The sequence below is a fragment of the Pieris brassicae genome, chromosome 5, assembly GCF_905147105.1.
Source record: "Pieris brassicae chromosome 5, ilPieBrab1.1, whole genome shotgun sequence".
Taxonomy (NCBI): domain Eukaryota; kingdom Metazoa; phylum Arthropoda; class Insecta; order Lepidoptera; family Pieridae; genus Pieris; species Pieris brassicae.
In genome coordinates this window covers 18,331,879-18,347,526 of record NC_059669.1, presented here as the reverse complement: position 1 = coordinate 18,347,526, position 15,648 = coordinate 18,331,879, and the positions used below count along the sequence as shown (strand labels likewise).

General features: G+C 33.0%; 1 protein-coding gene across 10 annotated transcripts in view; it reads right to left on the bottom strand.

Moving 5' to 3' along the window:
* Positions 1-9,874: 9,874 nt before the first annotated feature.
* The window catches only part of LOC123709320 (tight junction protein ZO-1-like), an 81,998-nt gene continuing 76,224 nt past the window's right edge, over positions 9,875-15,648 (bottom strand). For 7 of the 10 annotated variants that reach the window (XM_045660547.1, XM_045660548.1, XM_045660549.1 and 4 more), the window contains 5 exons: positions 15,374-15,520; positions 14,998-15,103; positions 14,632-14,707; positions 11,647-14,078; positions 9,875-11,054 (listed from right to left, as the gene is read on the bottom strand). In XM_045660547.1, the coding sequence (XP_045516503.1) occupies positions 10,831-11,054; positions 11,647-14,078; positions 14,632-14,707; positions 14,998-15,103; positions 15,374-15,520 (2,985 nt within the window). In that variant the 3' untranslated portion in view covers positions 9,875-10,830. Of the gene's footprint in view, positions 11,055-11,311; positions 11,393-11,646; positions 14,079-14,631; positions 14,708-14,997; positions 15,104-15,373; positions 15,521-15,648 lie in introns of all 10 variants that reach the window. The other 3 variants (XR_006753716.1, XM_045660554.1, XM_045660555.1) reach the window with 3 other exon arrangements.

Genomic DNA, 15,648 nt, shown 5'->3' with positions numbered 1-15,648 from the left:
TTGTTATTTTTTTGGCACATTGGGACTAATTATGTAATTTATTTAAATGTATTGAATTACAACTCTTGCAGCGAATTCTATGATCTTTACGTAAGGCAGTAGGTAATTTATTTAAAAAAATTAATTGCATAATTTTAATCAACAACTGAAAAGATAATTGTGAAGTTATGTTTTAATTTTAAATTAAAATAAATACACTTTAAATATTATGAAAAGGTTTAGTATTTAAATAAAAATATCTGAAAAAAATATACATATAGTATTCATCCATTTATGGAATGTTATTGAATAGAGATATCATACAATCATTTAATGTTATAACGATGATAGACCTGTCGAAAGAGTAGATAATTATGTTTAATAATAAACTCTTTTGCAAAAAAAACGGGCAATTAAGGAAATGTACCTAAGTTCGATTTCAGTCTGTATACTTATAATCGTTACTACGTAAAAGTTATTACGCGTAAAGTGAATTCTGGAAATTTGTTTTAATTTTGCATGAAATCTTTAAAACTAAACATGGCCGTAGAAGTGGCCAAAGACAAAATAAAGAATAGGAAGAATAAAGACAAAAATACTTTTTTCAATTAAATATACATAGTTATTTGTAACTGTAAAAAGGTATGATACTAATAACGAGTGTGACTCCCTCTAGTTAAAATCTTTTGAGGCAAGCTTTCCATGAGGTTTTGAGAAATCAGTCGTACTGATCTGCAATGAGTCCTTTTGGCTCCTTGATATTTTGTCAAGCATAGAGAAAACTGAAGTTGAACAACATGGGACCCACGGAGTAATTTAGGGCCCTGGGCAGAGACCACGGGTTTCCACTTCAGTTATAACAACTTTATTTCTCCGGGATTTGGTCCAGGTATATACGACAAGGTTTGCCCAACACTTCATCATCTACACTTGTATATACTACTTAATCTTAAGCCGCTTTTCATTCATCCGTTCCACATGACCAAAACCACCTAAGAATTCCCTTTTACCTTATACCTTAGGTCCTCTTGTAATTAATAATATAAGATAAATAACAAGCAAATATTCCTGCGTAATTCCTATATATTTTTGCATTGTTAAAACAAGTAGCATCTGTTATGAAATTTACATAGTCGTTATTTCAATTCAGAATACTTTGTTAGAAGTAAGCAATGCTCATAAACCTTTTGTATGGAATCTTAGCAATGATATCCATCATCATAATATAGGCCGTGCTACTTTGTACTATGACGTTAAAATTTACATATATAATTTAAATTATCTAGTAAATCATGTATGTATGATTTATCATAGAATGATAATCTCAGTAATAAAATAACTACGGTAATAATAATTTCTACAGTTGAAAATATAATATGGCTGGGAGCATCTTATTATACGAATCAAAACATTTTTACTCGCTTTAAACGTAGACTTAGACGTATATCTCTGTATATGTCAACATTAATACTGGTGCAAGTTCATTTATTCGTCCATTCTTTAGTAGGTAATTTATTTACTACATTTGCACCTGTTAAATAGTTCTAAACCAAAATTATCGAACAATCATGACTTTTTCTCTAACTTTCGCGTCTCGCTAACTCACTTAACGAACTCGATGCTCGAAATAACACATAATAATACTTGCCTCCAGAAAATTAACTGCTACACAGATGCAGAAATATGTCGGCCCCATTGCCCGATGCCAGCTAACGGGGTTTTTACAATTACCTCTGATACATGTGATTCACAGACTAAATAAAGTAAAAAATATGTTATTAAATGTATGGAACAAAAGATACAGGTATCACTTATTCCACGTCATTAAATTTAAATAGGTAGACATCCCTACTCATCGGCAAAGAAGACAGAGGGTGTAGGCCGAGAGAAAAAGCCGGCGTAAAAAAACTTGGTAGTCTTTAATAGCAAATCATCAAACATCACTTATTTTAAAACAAATATCGCAAATTAATTAGAAGTAGCCTGTCTAGCACTAGTCCCAAGCCCTTTTATCAACTAGATTGCAATTTTGCTTCTACCGGAATGTATTTTCCAATTTAAAAATAAGTATGGATATCTAAATAACGTAAGTCCCGTAGATGCTGTCATATTATTACGTCTTATTGTGGACAACTTGAGCCTATATTCAAGAATTAGATATAGATCTTGAAGCCAGAGTTTTTAAAATATGACATTTGATTTTTAATTGATTAGTCATCAGACCGATTGTAGGCTTGATTGACTACATACTTGAATTATAATCATTTATACGCAATAATCGAATATCGAACAGAAAGAAGGTGAGAAAAAAATACTTATTGTCTTTATTCGACTTCTTGGTTCTTACGGTAATGTTAAGTTGTATCTTAACGCAAACGATGACTCCCGTATCCCGTCAGAATGCTATGCGATCTTTTAGATACGTAACTGCTTACGGTAAATCTCTAATCTAATCTTAGGTCAATGGTGTATTTAATGAGACAAAGTCTAATTAAAAATCTAAGTATTTTTATACGTTTTAAACTCCGAATTCAAAATTGTGTATTTTCCGAATTCAAATTATTGGAAAGTAATCGCGATCATTGCTTACATAGGGCGTAGACATAATTTTTAATTTCTGCCCGTAGTCATATTATTTTAATCGATTATTATTTATAATCATCTGTGGATGATCAATGCCAGCTCCTCTACAGTCGCACGTGATATATTGGCATTTGGATTGTTCAATAGTTTGTTTTCCAAATTTCCAAGTTACAGATTGCGCTAAAATTTAAACTACCTTTGCTAGTATATATAGTTTATCAGCTGAAATACGTTGCGTTACAATTAACAATGCAATCAATTGGCGAAAAGTGTATTTACCTAAAGTAAAACAATAGTGAATTAACTGTTACCTTGAATATTTGAATGTACAAGTTATTTAAGGGATATGATATTGTGCGATCATGTTACTGATTGAGTTGTTACGGAACGATTGTGTGAATGCATTTGTATAGAGTTACTGTAACACAACACTCACATTTGAATTTTATGTAATATTATTTCGAATTAAAAGGGCGACCCTTAAAGAATACAGTTACGACATCAGATCTCGATTGATGATTTTTAATCGCTTTTGTAATACTATGCTCTTTATTGAACTAATTGGGTATTGCGCCTAAACTGTTCAGAGCACAGAATTAATAATAAAGTAACATAATACTAAAAACAAAACTGGTAGTTACTCGTAGTAATATAATTGAATGTATAAAACACAGTGGTACGTTGATGTCAATTCTAACGGTGAAAAATAAAAGTAGTATTTAATAAATACATTTAATAACCAATATTAATGTCCCAGATCTGTAATTCTATTGCAAGCTCTCGAACGCACACAATTTGCATCACAAATTCCCAAGAGAATTACATAAGACCCATTGGAGATCATGATTTTATTTTCTCAAATGTTATTATTTTTGGCATATCGATCATTGATGCTGGTTTTAGTCACGACTCCGTGAAGGCAGTTGACACGAAGTCACTTGGGAACATCTTTGCACGATCTTTTGCCTAATTAATAAAATGTGTTTAAGCCTGATAAAGCCAAACGTATAAATAAAAATTGTTTTTAAATTACGATTGATATATGTAACGAACAAATTCTTTATTATAAAGCCTGAAGATGAGTTATTTTATCCAATAATCATATTAGATAAAATATGAATCCATTCTATTGAGAAATGTATATATTAAAAATTATGTTGATAGTATTTTTATTGTACCTAATAAAGACAGTATTTAATTGAAGAATCTTATATATAAAAATAAAATTAAACTGTTGAACTTCACTGAATAAATTAACTAATTTATTTAACTTAGCGTAGATTATGTATGGTTTTTCTATTCGAACAATTTGGTGTGTTTATGATTTTGTGTTTACGTATAAAGGTATTGTAACCGATTTTAAGGTGGTAGGATGAGGGTTTCATTTCGACGGGTATGTTTGTAAAACATCAAAATCAATGCAATGAAAAGCAATGCACTTGTTTAAATTGAGCTAGCCGTTAAGATACTGCAACGTAAAAACATAACGCTCTTTTTAAATTAAAAATTCATAATTTCTTTATTCAATAACAATATAATTATATATAATTTTAATAATGACTCTTTAGAAACTTGCCGCAGTTGAACTAATATATTCTGAATATTATTTTTTTACTGTATTATGTTTTATTGCGGAAACATAAATGTACTCTATCTTGTATGCTCTTACGTATTTTGCATACGAAATATAATGTAGAATCAACATGATACAAACAGGACATGGGTCTCACTAACGAAGCTAAGTCACGCCTGAGAGGTTAGACAAGTCAGTTCGAAGCGTGAAAATCTTACATAATATTTTAATAAGTATTACTATGTCATACACTGAGATATATACATAGATTTCATCCCCCTCACCACTGTGCCAATATCGCCACCGATTTAGGGAGATGTGTAGTGGATTTTAACCAAATTATGTTATTTAATTTATTAATATAAGGTTATAACTAAAATAACAAGTATATGTTCAATCTGGTAAATGCAAATAAATTCGTAAAAAAACAGTTTAAGAAGTTGGGCTATATCTACCTTTTTGCATAATTTTTTTTTTGTAAAAAGCTTGCATGAACATCATCATTTTTGTAACTGTAGGTAAAACCACTAAATATGAAAATGTTGTTATTTTTACTAACATATTATAATAATAATTCAAAGATCCTTCAAAACATTAACACAATAAAAACAATTTAATTTTACAACTGTAATTACCCATTGCTTCCCATAACATTATAGGTGTAATTCGTGCCCACAGTGTGTTATTTTGATGTAATAGCATGTCGCATGTTTGTCTGTGGGCATCTCCCAAATTTCAGCTCAAATGTCAAGATCATCACGCGATGGTGTTTTTCCAAATTAAACGTTACTTAATCCATTGTTAGATAGGTGTACAACATCTAGGCTACTTTCAAGTGATAAACGGCTAGGCTGGCTTTTGATAATGTCCAATTTTTTATTGATATTTTAATTTATATGGCTAGTTAGATATATTAGATAGTTTTATATGTCTTATCCTATGATGGTCCTATGTATAAAATCCTCAATATATGCACAGCGAAATCATGAATGTACATATAGAATATAAATATGTTGTTGTTGGCTATTTTAGAATTGGTACGCTCTTTTCTTGAAGGCCCTAAGTCTAATTGGTTCGGAAATACTTCAGTGGGCCGCTGGTTCCACATGGTACTAGTGCGCGAAGCTGCCTTAAAAATGCTCACTTGTGAAACGACCATGTGATACGGGTGGAAATTTGTATTCTGCCTCGACGTCCGATGATGAAACTCAGCTGCAAGTATAAATCCGAACAACTACTCTAAACACTTTTCGTGGTGAATAAGGTCCCACGTCCCTACGAAACAACCCTGAATTAACACGGACTCTACGACTCGTAGCAATTACGACTAGGATTTAAATAAAGAAACTATGCTGAAACAAGTTGGGCAACACACGTGTAGTGTTTAGGTGACCTAATAAGTTGTCATCGTTTCATACCCACGGTGATTTAATTTCGCCCTTTAGCTAACTACTTGCTTTTCGTTGACCTCTATAATTTCGTTTTAAATGTAGGCACGATAAATCAATTAAAGTAAGGGTCTATTATCTGAAGCCTGTGGCTAGTATGATCTAAGCGTAATACATCATTGTATTTGAAATTTTCTTACGTTTTCTAAGAAACTTAAACAATGTTGTGACCATTTATAGCTTCCATGAATCTAACCTTTATGAAAATATTGCTATATAGAATATTACATATAAAAAAGGAGAAAGAAAAGAGAATATAAAATAGAGCGTCTTTACTAGGTTATACTGTAGAAACAAGTTATTCCCATGTGTTTGAACAGTTTTCTATTTAAGTATATTATTATTATTAAAAGTTAGACGTTAGCCAAATATTGTATCATTTATGTCTTGCGACAAACCTAGAAACAATTCACCTCGCTTTAATTAAGATAATTATTAGATTAATGATTAGATTTCAAACAATAAACCAAATGACTGCCAATTAAATAAAATTAGGAAAATCAAGATTAATTTAACGAAGCTATTTTACGTATGAAATTCCACGCTGTCCATACAATTACAAGTCCCTGTATTTCATAATGTCAGTACCAAATATCAAGTACCATGCATACGCCAGCCAACCATAAACAATTGAACAATAGATCGATATCCGTGGTTGTATCGATTTTTTGTATTATTCGCACGGAAGACAATCGAGTCAATTGTCAATGCCACTTAACAGAAATTTTATAATTGATAGGCAATGAACTATGTAATACGATGTAATTATGTTATGTAGTTCCGCTGAATATAAAAATAACATTACATATTAAAGTGTAGATTTTTTTTTGTTTTGATTTGCCGTTGTTTAAATTAATGAGCGGAAGTGACAAGATTAGAGATGGCCAGGGTTTTCCGGGTCTGTAACTTAAGGAGCGATAGTGATCCCGACTTAATATTAAGCAACTTGGTTCTATTGTACTCTTTATAGAGTATCGATGATGCGTTTAGCTATTGCCGAGCGTCACATGGGACTAGACTGTATTAAATTGTAGAATTCAATAAATATTCCATACTCTACATCTACATAGGTTTGCCCAGGATAAGACAATAATATCCAAGCTCGCAATCAACTCATAACTCGCTTGTCATCTGAAGATTTCTAATAAAGAACTTCTATTCACAGCATAAGCCAACACGCCGTTAACCTGGATTTTACTCATTATAATCAATTGAAGGAGGTGGTAGTGGTCCTGGCGCAAATAGAGGCTCAGGTACCCAACTTTTCCGTTGTTTAATTTTCTGTATAACGTTTTTCGACATTCCAACTCGTAGTTGTATATAAAGGTTTTTCAATTACTACCAAGAAAATTCACATAACTCACGCATATCAAATCATAATTCACCTATGACACGAAATGGATACATAGAGGAAACCTCACATTAAAGTATCATCAGTTTGATTGAATACTAACGTAATAAATAATTGTATATTCTTATATTTCGTTTTTATAAAGAATTTTTGTGTTCCCGAAAAGTTACTACTTATTATTACTTACTACTTACTATCCTTGATTTTAGTTTGAAATACCATAGAGCGGGCATGTATGTAAGCATGTTTCATTTCATCTTTTTTATTTTTTATTGTAGTAAAAATAATTGAATGCATTAGTTTGATTGAAGCAATTTGATAGTTCTAAATTCTAACTGTGTAAAACTATTTCAAACCTCTACGCAACGAACAGGCAAAATAAACGAAATTTGTTTTTTAATTAGAAAAATCTGTGACTTGGATGAGCAGTATTTATTCCAATTAATCGTATACATGTTACATCAAATAATAGGTATTATATTTCGCTCAGCAATTATAGAGTAATGTTAGAACAGTTGTGGGGATAATAGCGTCGTTCGTAACTCGAGTTGACCGGAAAGTTTAGCAGTAAACTCTCTAAACTGTAGATATTCATGCATTTGCATTTCCCACGAAATAATATAACATTTAAGAGATTTCTCAAAATATCAGTATTCAAGCCAAGGCTTGAGATTATAATTTGAAGCAAAAGGTTAAAAAGTCTTAGAGCCTGGACATCCCTTATCATAATAATCTTTTTTATTGTTGGTTTCTAATGAGCAACAAAAACGAGTACCTATAAACATATTGTCTACATGAGATGATTTTTTTACCGGTATATTACTAAAAAACATAATTATTTATTTAAATATTGAATTGTATCACACAAGATGTTGTGGTTTAACTTTAAGTTGTTAATACTTTGGTACTTAATTACATAATTTACCCAAGGAAGGAAGATTTTACGTACCTTCCATCTTTACATTTTAAATTATTGTAATAGTAATTGAACTAAAAGACGCGCCAATCTATGACGTCAGACGTCACTTCAAGCTTACTTGATTTCAGATTTGGGTTGCGCAACTTGTCATGAAATTATAAAGTCCTTATCGATAATCAATCTTCAATTATTAGTGGCATTCGATTATAAAACACGTCACCGACATCTTGAACTGATTACTTATCAGACATCTGCCAGAGTCAGATAAAGAAATTAGAAAGTCTAAAAGGTGTCTTTTTTTACATTCATCGTGGCATTATATTAATTTGGAATAAGTGCAAAACCTAACCTAACAACATGACATTAGTGAATGACAAATGTTTATTATTACGAGTTAGCTGTGGCGTGTGCTATTTTAATTTAATTTAGGCGAGTGTTTATAATATATAATGTTCTGTATCACTTAAACGATTGCAGATTGAAGTCTTTGCGGGTCACTCAATGCAACATGTCTAAAGCCTATGGAATCCTAGAATCTTCAATAACCATCTGAACGTTATATATTATGTATTAAGATTTGTATTATTAAAGAAAGTCCTGGTTTCAAAACTTTAAAAAGGCGGTAGTTATAAAAGTAAAGATTTTTAGTTCGTAAATAGATAAGATCAACATTTTGGTAAGTAAACTAAGTGGTCTCTAAGATTTGATAATAATTCGCGTGAGATGCAAACTTATGAGCACAATGTTACATTATGGGATGGACAGGTCAAGGTTCCACTTTAGAGTCATTTCGTTTTTTATTATTGCGGTCAAAGGTTTTTGCTTTTAAGTTTCACGTTAATTGCAACTTTGGATGATGGTAAGATTATTATTATTGTGAATTGCGGCTTAATAACCGATAATTAGCAATCATTAAAGTTATAAAAAAAAAATTGTACTGAATTAAAACGCGATAGTTATCAGACATATACAATTATTTGAATTGTTGTTTTTTATCCAATATTATTCTATATCTTTTAACAATAGTCCCAACAATTTCTTCATTGTCAAGTTTGAGTAAATCGTTAACATTATTTTACCTGGAAGACCTAATGGTCGATATCGTAATCCGCTCTTATTCCTACAAACGCATCTGTAACTCCAATCGTCGTTTTCATGTCATCGCAACTAGCAGACATTTCTATTAATTTATACCAAATGCTTTAAACGATTTTAAACTTTATGATTAGGGTATTTAAGGTTATGTTTGTAACGTAGAACTAAAATATGCATAAGATTACTCTTAAACTTTGACCCAGTAATGAGTTTGTGTTATAGAAATTCTTGCAATTGATTGTCGCTACTCTCTCAGTTCAACTTGTTGCAAAAGTATGTCTTTTCTCATAGGAAAATTTGGCATAATAGTGACACGTTTTTAGAATAAAGGCCGTCTCACACTGGATTACTTATGGAGGCACTGGATAGGGCCTGACATTGATGAAATAAAGTTCTTAACCAAAAATTGTTACTACTAACCTATATATGGACCTTTTCTTTAATGTTATAGGGAAAAGACACATTTATAATTTTGTCAAGGAATGTTAGCCTTCTATAGATAATTATTGCCTCGGTAACAATGCGATCCAGATATTTAGAGATTAGACTACGGAGTCGTCTAACACATTAAGTAAATAGATAGAGATACTCCTGTCAATCATCGTAAAACGTAGAATATCAAATAAAGGCTAACAGTGATTTAATTAGTAAATCAAAACTCGTGTACATTTTAATTGTTACAAGTTTCAAAAGGAATCAAAGGAGTAAATTGATTTTGAAACAGCCTTGCGCATTATTGATTTGAAAAATGTTATGTCCATTTATTCATTAAAGTTCAATGACAATTTAAATTTATACACATACCTTTAAAAAAGTCGTCATTTACTTACGAGCCATAAATAGCATTCTGTTTGGAGACTACGATATGGTCAAGATTACATAAATTATTATGTAAATTAAAGTAGAAGAAGTAAAAAGAAACACAATTTCAGTAAATATAAAATTTAATAGTTGGGTCAAAGGTAAATTCATAGTTTCACTAGTAACAAGAAAACATACATACAAACGTACTGCTATTACCTAAATATGACTCTAGCCAAAGGCCAAATTACGTGAATACAACTACAATTAGTAATTTTAAAATTAACATTACGGAAGCCAAAGTGTAATTTCTGTGCTAATTAACAATAAAAAATACGCGTATATTGATTAAATAATTATATTAATGAATGAATAACTAGGATAATCTACAATATGGTAAGGCATGTCTTAGTTATACATTTTTGTTACGAATTCAAAAGAGATAATAGAAAAGAAGAGGTGACAGCAATTCGAAATTAAATGCTATTCAAGTCGAAATTTTTTTTTCTTAACTCAGTTATTCGACAGCTGCGATCTTATTACGTCCTTTTTTGTTTGAATCCAATAGTTTCCAGTATCAGATTGGAATTCAATCGCCAATGAAGGGGCCCTAGTCGAAGTGATCTTTTGTTCGACAATCGTCTAAATTCACTAATTAACAGCGTTTGTAAAATACATTTGTCTAAGGCCAATTACATTGGTCCGCTACAGGATATACCGAAAATGACTTATTAATTAGATCTATTCTGAATTCGTTCCAAAAATAAAAATGTCTTTTCAAATACAATGAAATAGACTTTCGCTTAACTTTTAATAATGCTTAATAAGCTCTAGAGATTCCTATGTCTCATTCTTATCTTAAATCCTTTAGCACCACTTCTTAAAGAATTGCAATATAGGTGGGAATGCCGGACAACATTACATGAATCACATAAGTCAAAGAAGTCAACGCTACCTATACAAAAGCACATCGGAAGATCTGATTTTTCTAACATACAAATACGTCAATTATCTAATATTTTACGTTTCGACTAAATTCTCAGCCTCGAGCCCTATTAATGTAAAAAATGTGTGCAAGCAACTAAAAATGGTCGACTTTAACTGCCACAGTATTGAGAGTGGTTGTAGCAGGCAAGTGTATATTATCCCAGTCGGTACTAAGATGGGCTTCTGTATCAGTAGCCTTGATAGTTAGGCCTAGGGATGGGACGGCATTAGCGCAGTGCGGTAGGCGGAGTGTCACTGGTCGTAAAAATACGAGCCCCTGAGGCCCGCACATCACTAGTGGGGACAGCATTGCTTCACCTGGTCATAAATAATATATTATTCCTGCTAAATCATAAACAAATATACAGTGAAAAGATCGAAACGTGACAACACTCAACACACAAACACATATCGCAGGATTAGCGGATTAGCATGCAAAGCGAGCCACAGATATAAAATAATACAAAATAAGACTTGTAAAGACGAGTAAAACAAATGAGGTGTTTGAAAAGTACAGGAATGGAATGAAAAGTGCTTCAAACGGTGCACAAAAATCCAAACACTATCGAACATACGATTTAACTGTTGGATGAAGACAGCACGCTCGCCGCCGTCGCTCCTCAATCTTTAAGTAGGAGTGTATTGTGTGGCAGAAACTGTTTAAAAATGCTGGGTTAATAATGAGTAAATGTATTAAGTTCGACGTTTTTTTAATGTGTTTAAGAGTTTATGTGATGAATACGATATAAATATGATACATATTAACATGCTCTAAATACTCATGCATACTCCAAAAATTGCGGTCTCAATAAGTGCCAAAATGCCCTGCATCATCGCATTCGCAAACGTTAATTGCCAATTAGTAAGTGCAGTCTACGATCTACGGTAACGCGTGCGTAAAAAGCTTTACCGTTATCCATGTCGATGGGAGGTCCTCCTACGCGCTGGCTCAATCGCGGATCAGACACCGTAAAGTAGATCTTTTGCTTGATCCCCGGAGCAATTGCCTTTGGAGGTATTATAAGGGAAACACCCCAATGCCTATCCTCAAGAACCCCTCCTTCGCTATCGAATATACCCCAAGTAGTGTGTGGTGCATCTGGTTCGACCACTTCAGTTTTCTCATTACTTGTTTCTGATGTCAACTTAACAATAGTATTATCGTTGCTCATAATAGTTGTATCGTTTCGACTATTTGAAGTGTTTTCGGATGTGTCCTGGCTAATTTCAGGACTTTTTTCTACAATTTTTTCACAGAATGTCACAGTTCGATTCGGTTTTGGTCGGTCTTGCAAGTCCTGCGATGCATATGGCGTGCTTTGAGGTTTATTTTCGAAATTCATGCTACATTCAGAAGCATACTGAGTTTCCATGGATGTTGTAGATTCATATGGTATTGGAGACGACGTTATTTTGAGTGCATTTGATATGTGTTCGGCTTTTCCATGTAAACGAGGAGCATACAATGCTTCACCTTTCAAAACATTAGCCTCTAAGCTTTTTGTTTCTTCTTTTTCCGCATCTGTTTTAGATTCGGTTAGATATAATTTTGAAAAATCTATTTCCTGAAACTTCTCTGTTTCCCCATTCAATGCTTCAGTTTTGGTTTGATACACAGGTTCTCGTCGGGACAAATGATTTGCATCACTCAACTCATATGGGCTACATCTAGCACTATCCTGAGAAGGTACAGGCTGAACCTCTTTAGCTTCATGATTCGATTCATAGATTATACTTTCTTTTAAATCTCTTTTTGATACATACAGTGGCTCTCGGCTTTTTACCGCATCACTTTCATTAGCTTCCAATCTAGTTTGATATATTTTTTCCTTTTTCGCTTGATTTCTTTGCTTTATTATTTCTAATTTCTCTTCTAACTTAGCACTATAAGAAGAATCTTTATTAGCTAGCAAGGCTGCTTTCTGCGATAAAATTTCTTGTTTAGAGACATAAGTACATTCAGCCGATGCTGGTCTTACTTGTTGTGGTAAATCAAATAATTCATTTCGGGTGTCATAATCCGAAAAACTCGATTTCATTTGAGTTCGCGCACCATACGGTGATTCAGTCTGATTAATTCTTGCTAGCATATCTGACCTACTAATGTATGGTGGTTCACTCATGCATTTACTCATCGGGGAAGATCTACCGGGATATGTAACAGGTGTATGCAGGCGTCTGTCTGGGCGTATTGCATAGGGATTCTCTGACCAGGAAGTACTTGGCGGAGGTTCATAAGTTCTTTTCCCATAAATTGGTTCCTTACTCGTAACTGAACTATCTGACTTTTGCCTAAGCATTTCTTCCCTCGTATTATAAGGAGATTCTGAAAATCTTTGCCTAAGCATATCTTCCTTAGTAGCGTAAGGACTTTCATTTGTCATTCTTTGTCTCAACATTTGTTCTTTAGTAGCATATGGTGGCTCATTGTAAATGCTTTCGGTTTTTCGCGGTATTTCTTGCTTAGCATATGCATTTTCCATGATTTCATTTCTAGTTGCATAGGGATTTTCCCGTATACACTCTGCTCGCGTCGCATACGGTGGATCTATAAGGGGCATTGCTATCGTTTCACGGTTTCCGTATGGATTTTCGTAACCTTGACTGGATACTTCAGATCTACTTGCATACGGATTTTCACTAGAAGTGTCATATATAGAAGAGTAAGTTCTTTTAGGTTTAGGAATAGGATCATAAATTATATGTTCCTTACTTTGGTATACTGGTTCTGGAGGTAGAGGTTGGGTTGGATAAAAGGGTTCATGCTTATTTTGTTGTTGTCTTTGGTAAATCGGGTCTATTTTGGTAATCATATTAAAGCTTGGGGTTTGTCCGTAGATACCTCTTCTATTATATTCTATAAGTGAGTTCTGTCTGCGTAACAAGGGGGTAACTTTAGGTTCGGTTTCTATTTCACACATAGAATTCTGTCTTCTAAGGCCTTTTAAAGTTGGTTTGGCTTCATAATCTTTAACTGTACAAATGGAGCCATTCCTATCATCACAGAATGAACTTTGCCTTTTAAGAATCGGTTTTAATAAAGGCTTTTCACACGATGAGTTACTACGTTGTAACATTTGATTTCTTATTTGTGTGTTTCTCATATGAATAGATATGTCGCTTAAATCGGATTTTTCTCGTCTCAACATCGGTATTTGACCATGTCTCTGTTGCAAGTCACTTTCGCACAATGACTTTTGTCGAGACACTTTTTTATTTTTCGAGCGGAAAAGATCGAGGACGGCATTTTTAATGAATGATGGTTTTTTGGACAATTTCTTTTTAGTTTTTGGTGAGAATGTTTCATCAGGCTCCGCGCTGGAGTTCATGGCATCGGATGAGCTGCGGAAACCCACAACCAGACCCACTTAGTTACTCATGATGAAAACACGGACGTCTCGGATTTACCAACCTTCAATGAATATTGAATATTGAGAAATCTGACAGTCCTAATCGGAAATGAAATTTTAATAAATATGAATTTTGATATTATATGAACTGCATATTGAAATAAATGCCATAAAGGGGGATGCATAAACTTGGCAAGGTTAAAAAATAGGTTTCGGGAAATTACAAAGTGACAACTTAATTCAATATGCTTTCGTTTAACAAGTTGCACTAAAATGCAGACACGCACTGCTTAATTCGAAATCAACCATTCTAACATACTACATGTTATAATACGCCCCGACAGAGAATATATGATACAAATATATATTATTTATATTGTATAACCACATACAATACCATACTATAGACGCCCAAGACGTGTTAGTCGTTTGTGAAGCGATCGGTGTTTGCATGTTAGAGCAAATTGTACAAGGAATAATTCTAAAAATCATTTGGGACATGCAATTTGAGGGACTTATGTGTGTGCGTTTGTGAAGCGTGTTACCTCAAGTTGTGCATGTGTTGCGGCTTTCTATACAGTTCGAACGCGGAACCTCTTTGCTCACGGCTGCCGGCTAAATCTGGAGGAGAAATCGCTTTTCAGTGATTTGAAGATATTTTTATACCCTTAATTTGGAAGTCCGGAAAACAAGATGCAGTTTTAAGATGTTTTTAATGACTAATAACGTAATCATTTAGGTGAGTAGGTAAAAAAATACTAAATAAGTAATTATTGTTTTCATAGAAACAATATCAGTTTCTATCAAATCGTATTTACCGTAAGATAAATAGAGATAAAATTATATATGTATATATATATATTTATAAAAATTGTTGCAAAATATTTAAATGCGGATCTATAGCAACTTACCAATAAGGTGCGGGTTGTGGGGCAAATTGATGGCTCGATGGTGGGACGGCGGTCCTGAATATGGTGGGGATTGGGGCTGGTGGCCCATTTGCCCACTGTACATACCCTACAATAGAAAACGTAGATTCAATGTCGTATTTCGAATTATTAAGTATAATTTATCAAAAAATATTAAACAACATAATATTTTATTCATTGCAAAATATACCTTAAGACATATAAATAAAGATGATATTATAATAACAAGAAAGCAGTAATAAGGTATCGCTTCATGCGTTGTAAAATGCGATTTGGATTAATCTAATAGTAACAGTTTTGCTCAGTCACGTATGAAATATTTAAGATAATTAAAAAAAATCAGTTAAAAATAACTAACCTGTTGATAATGCGGATGCGGAGGCTGATGCGCGGGCTGGGAGTGTGAGTGTGAATGAGAGTAGTGGGGTGGCGGACCCATAGGTCCAGGGCCCATGGGGCCCGGCGGACGGGGCATCATATTGCCCATTTGGCTTGGCTCCATGTTCTAACAATATTAAGATATAACTACATAATGTAGAATGATTTTTTTTAAATTTCTATTTATAAATGTGATTTTGAATTTAAATTAATAAATAATTTTCAACATATCGTATTTTAGAATGTCAGTTAAAA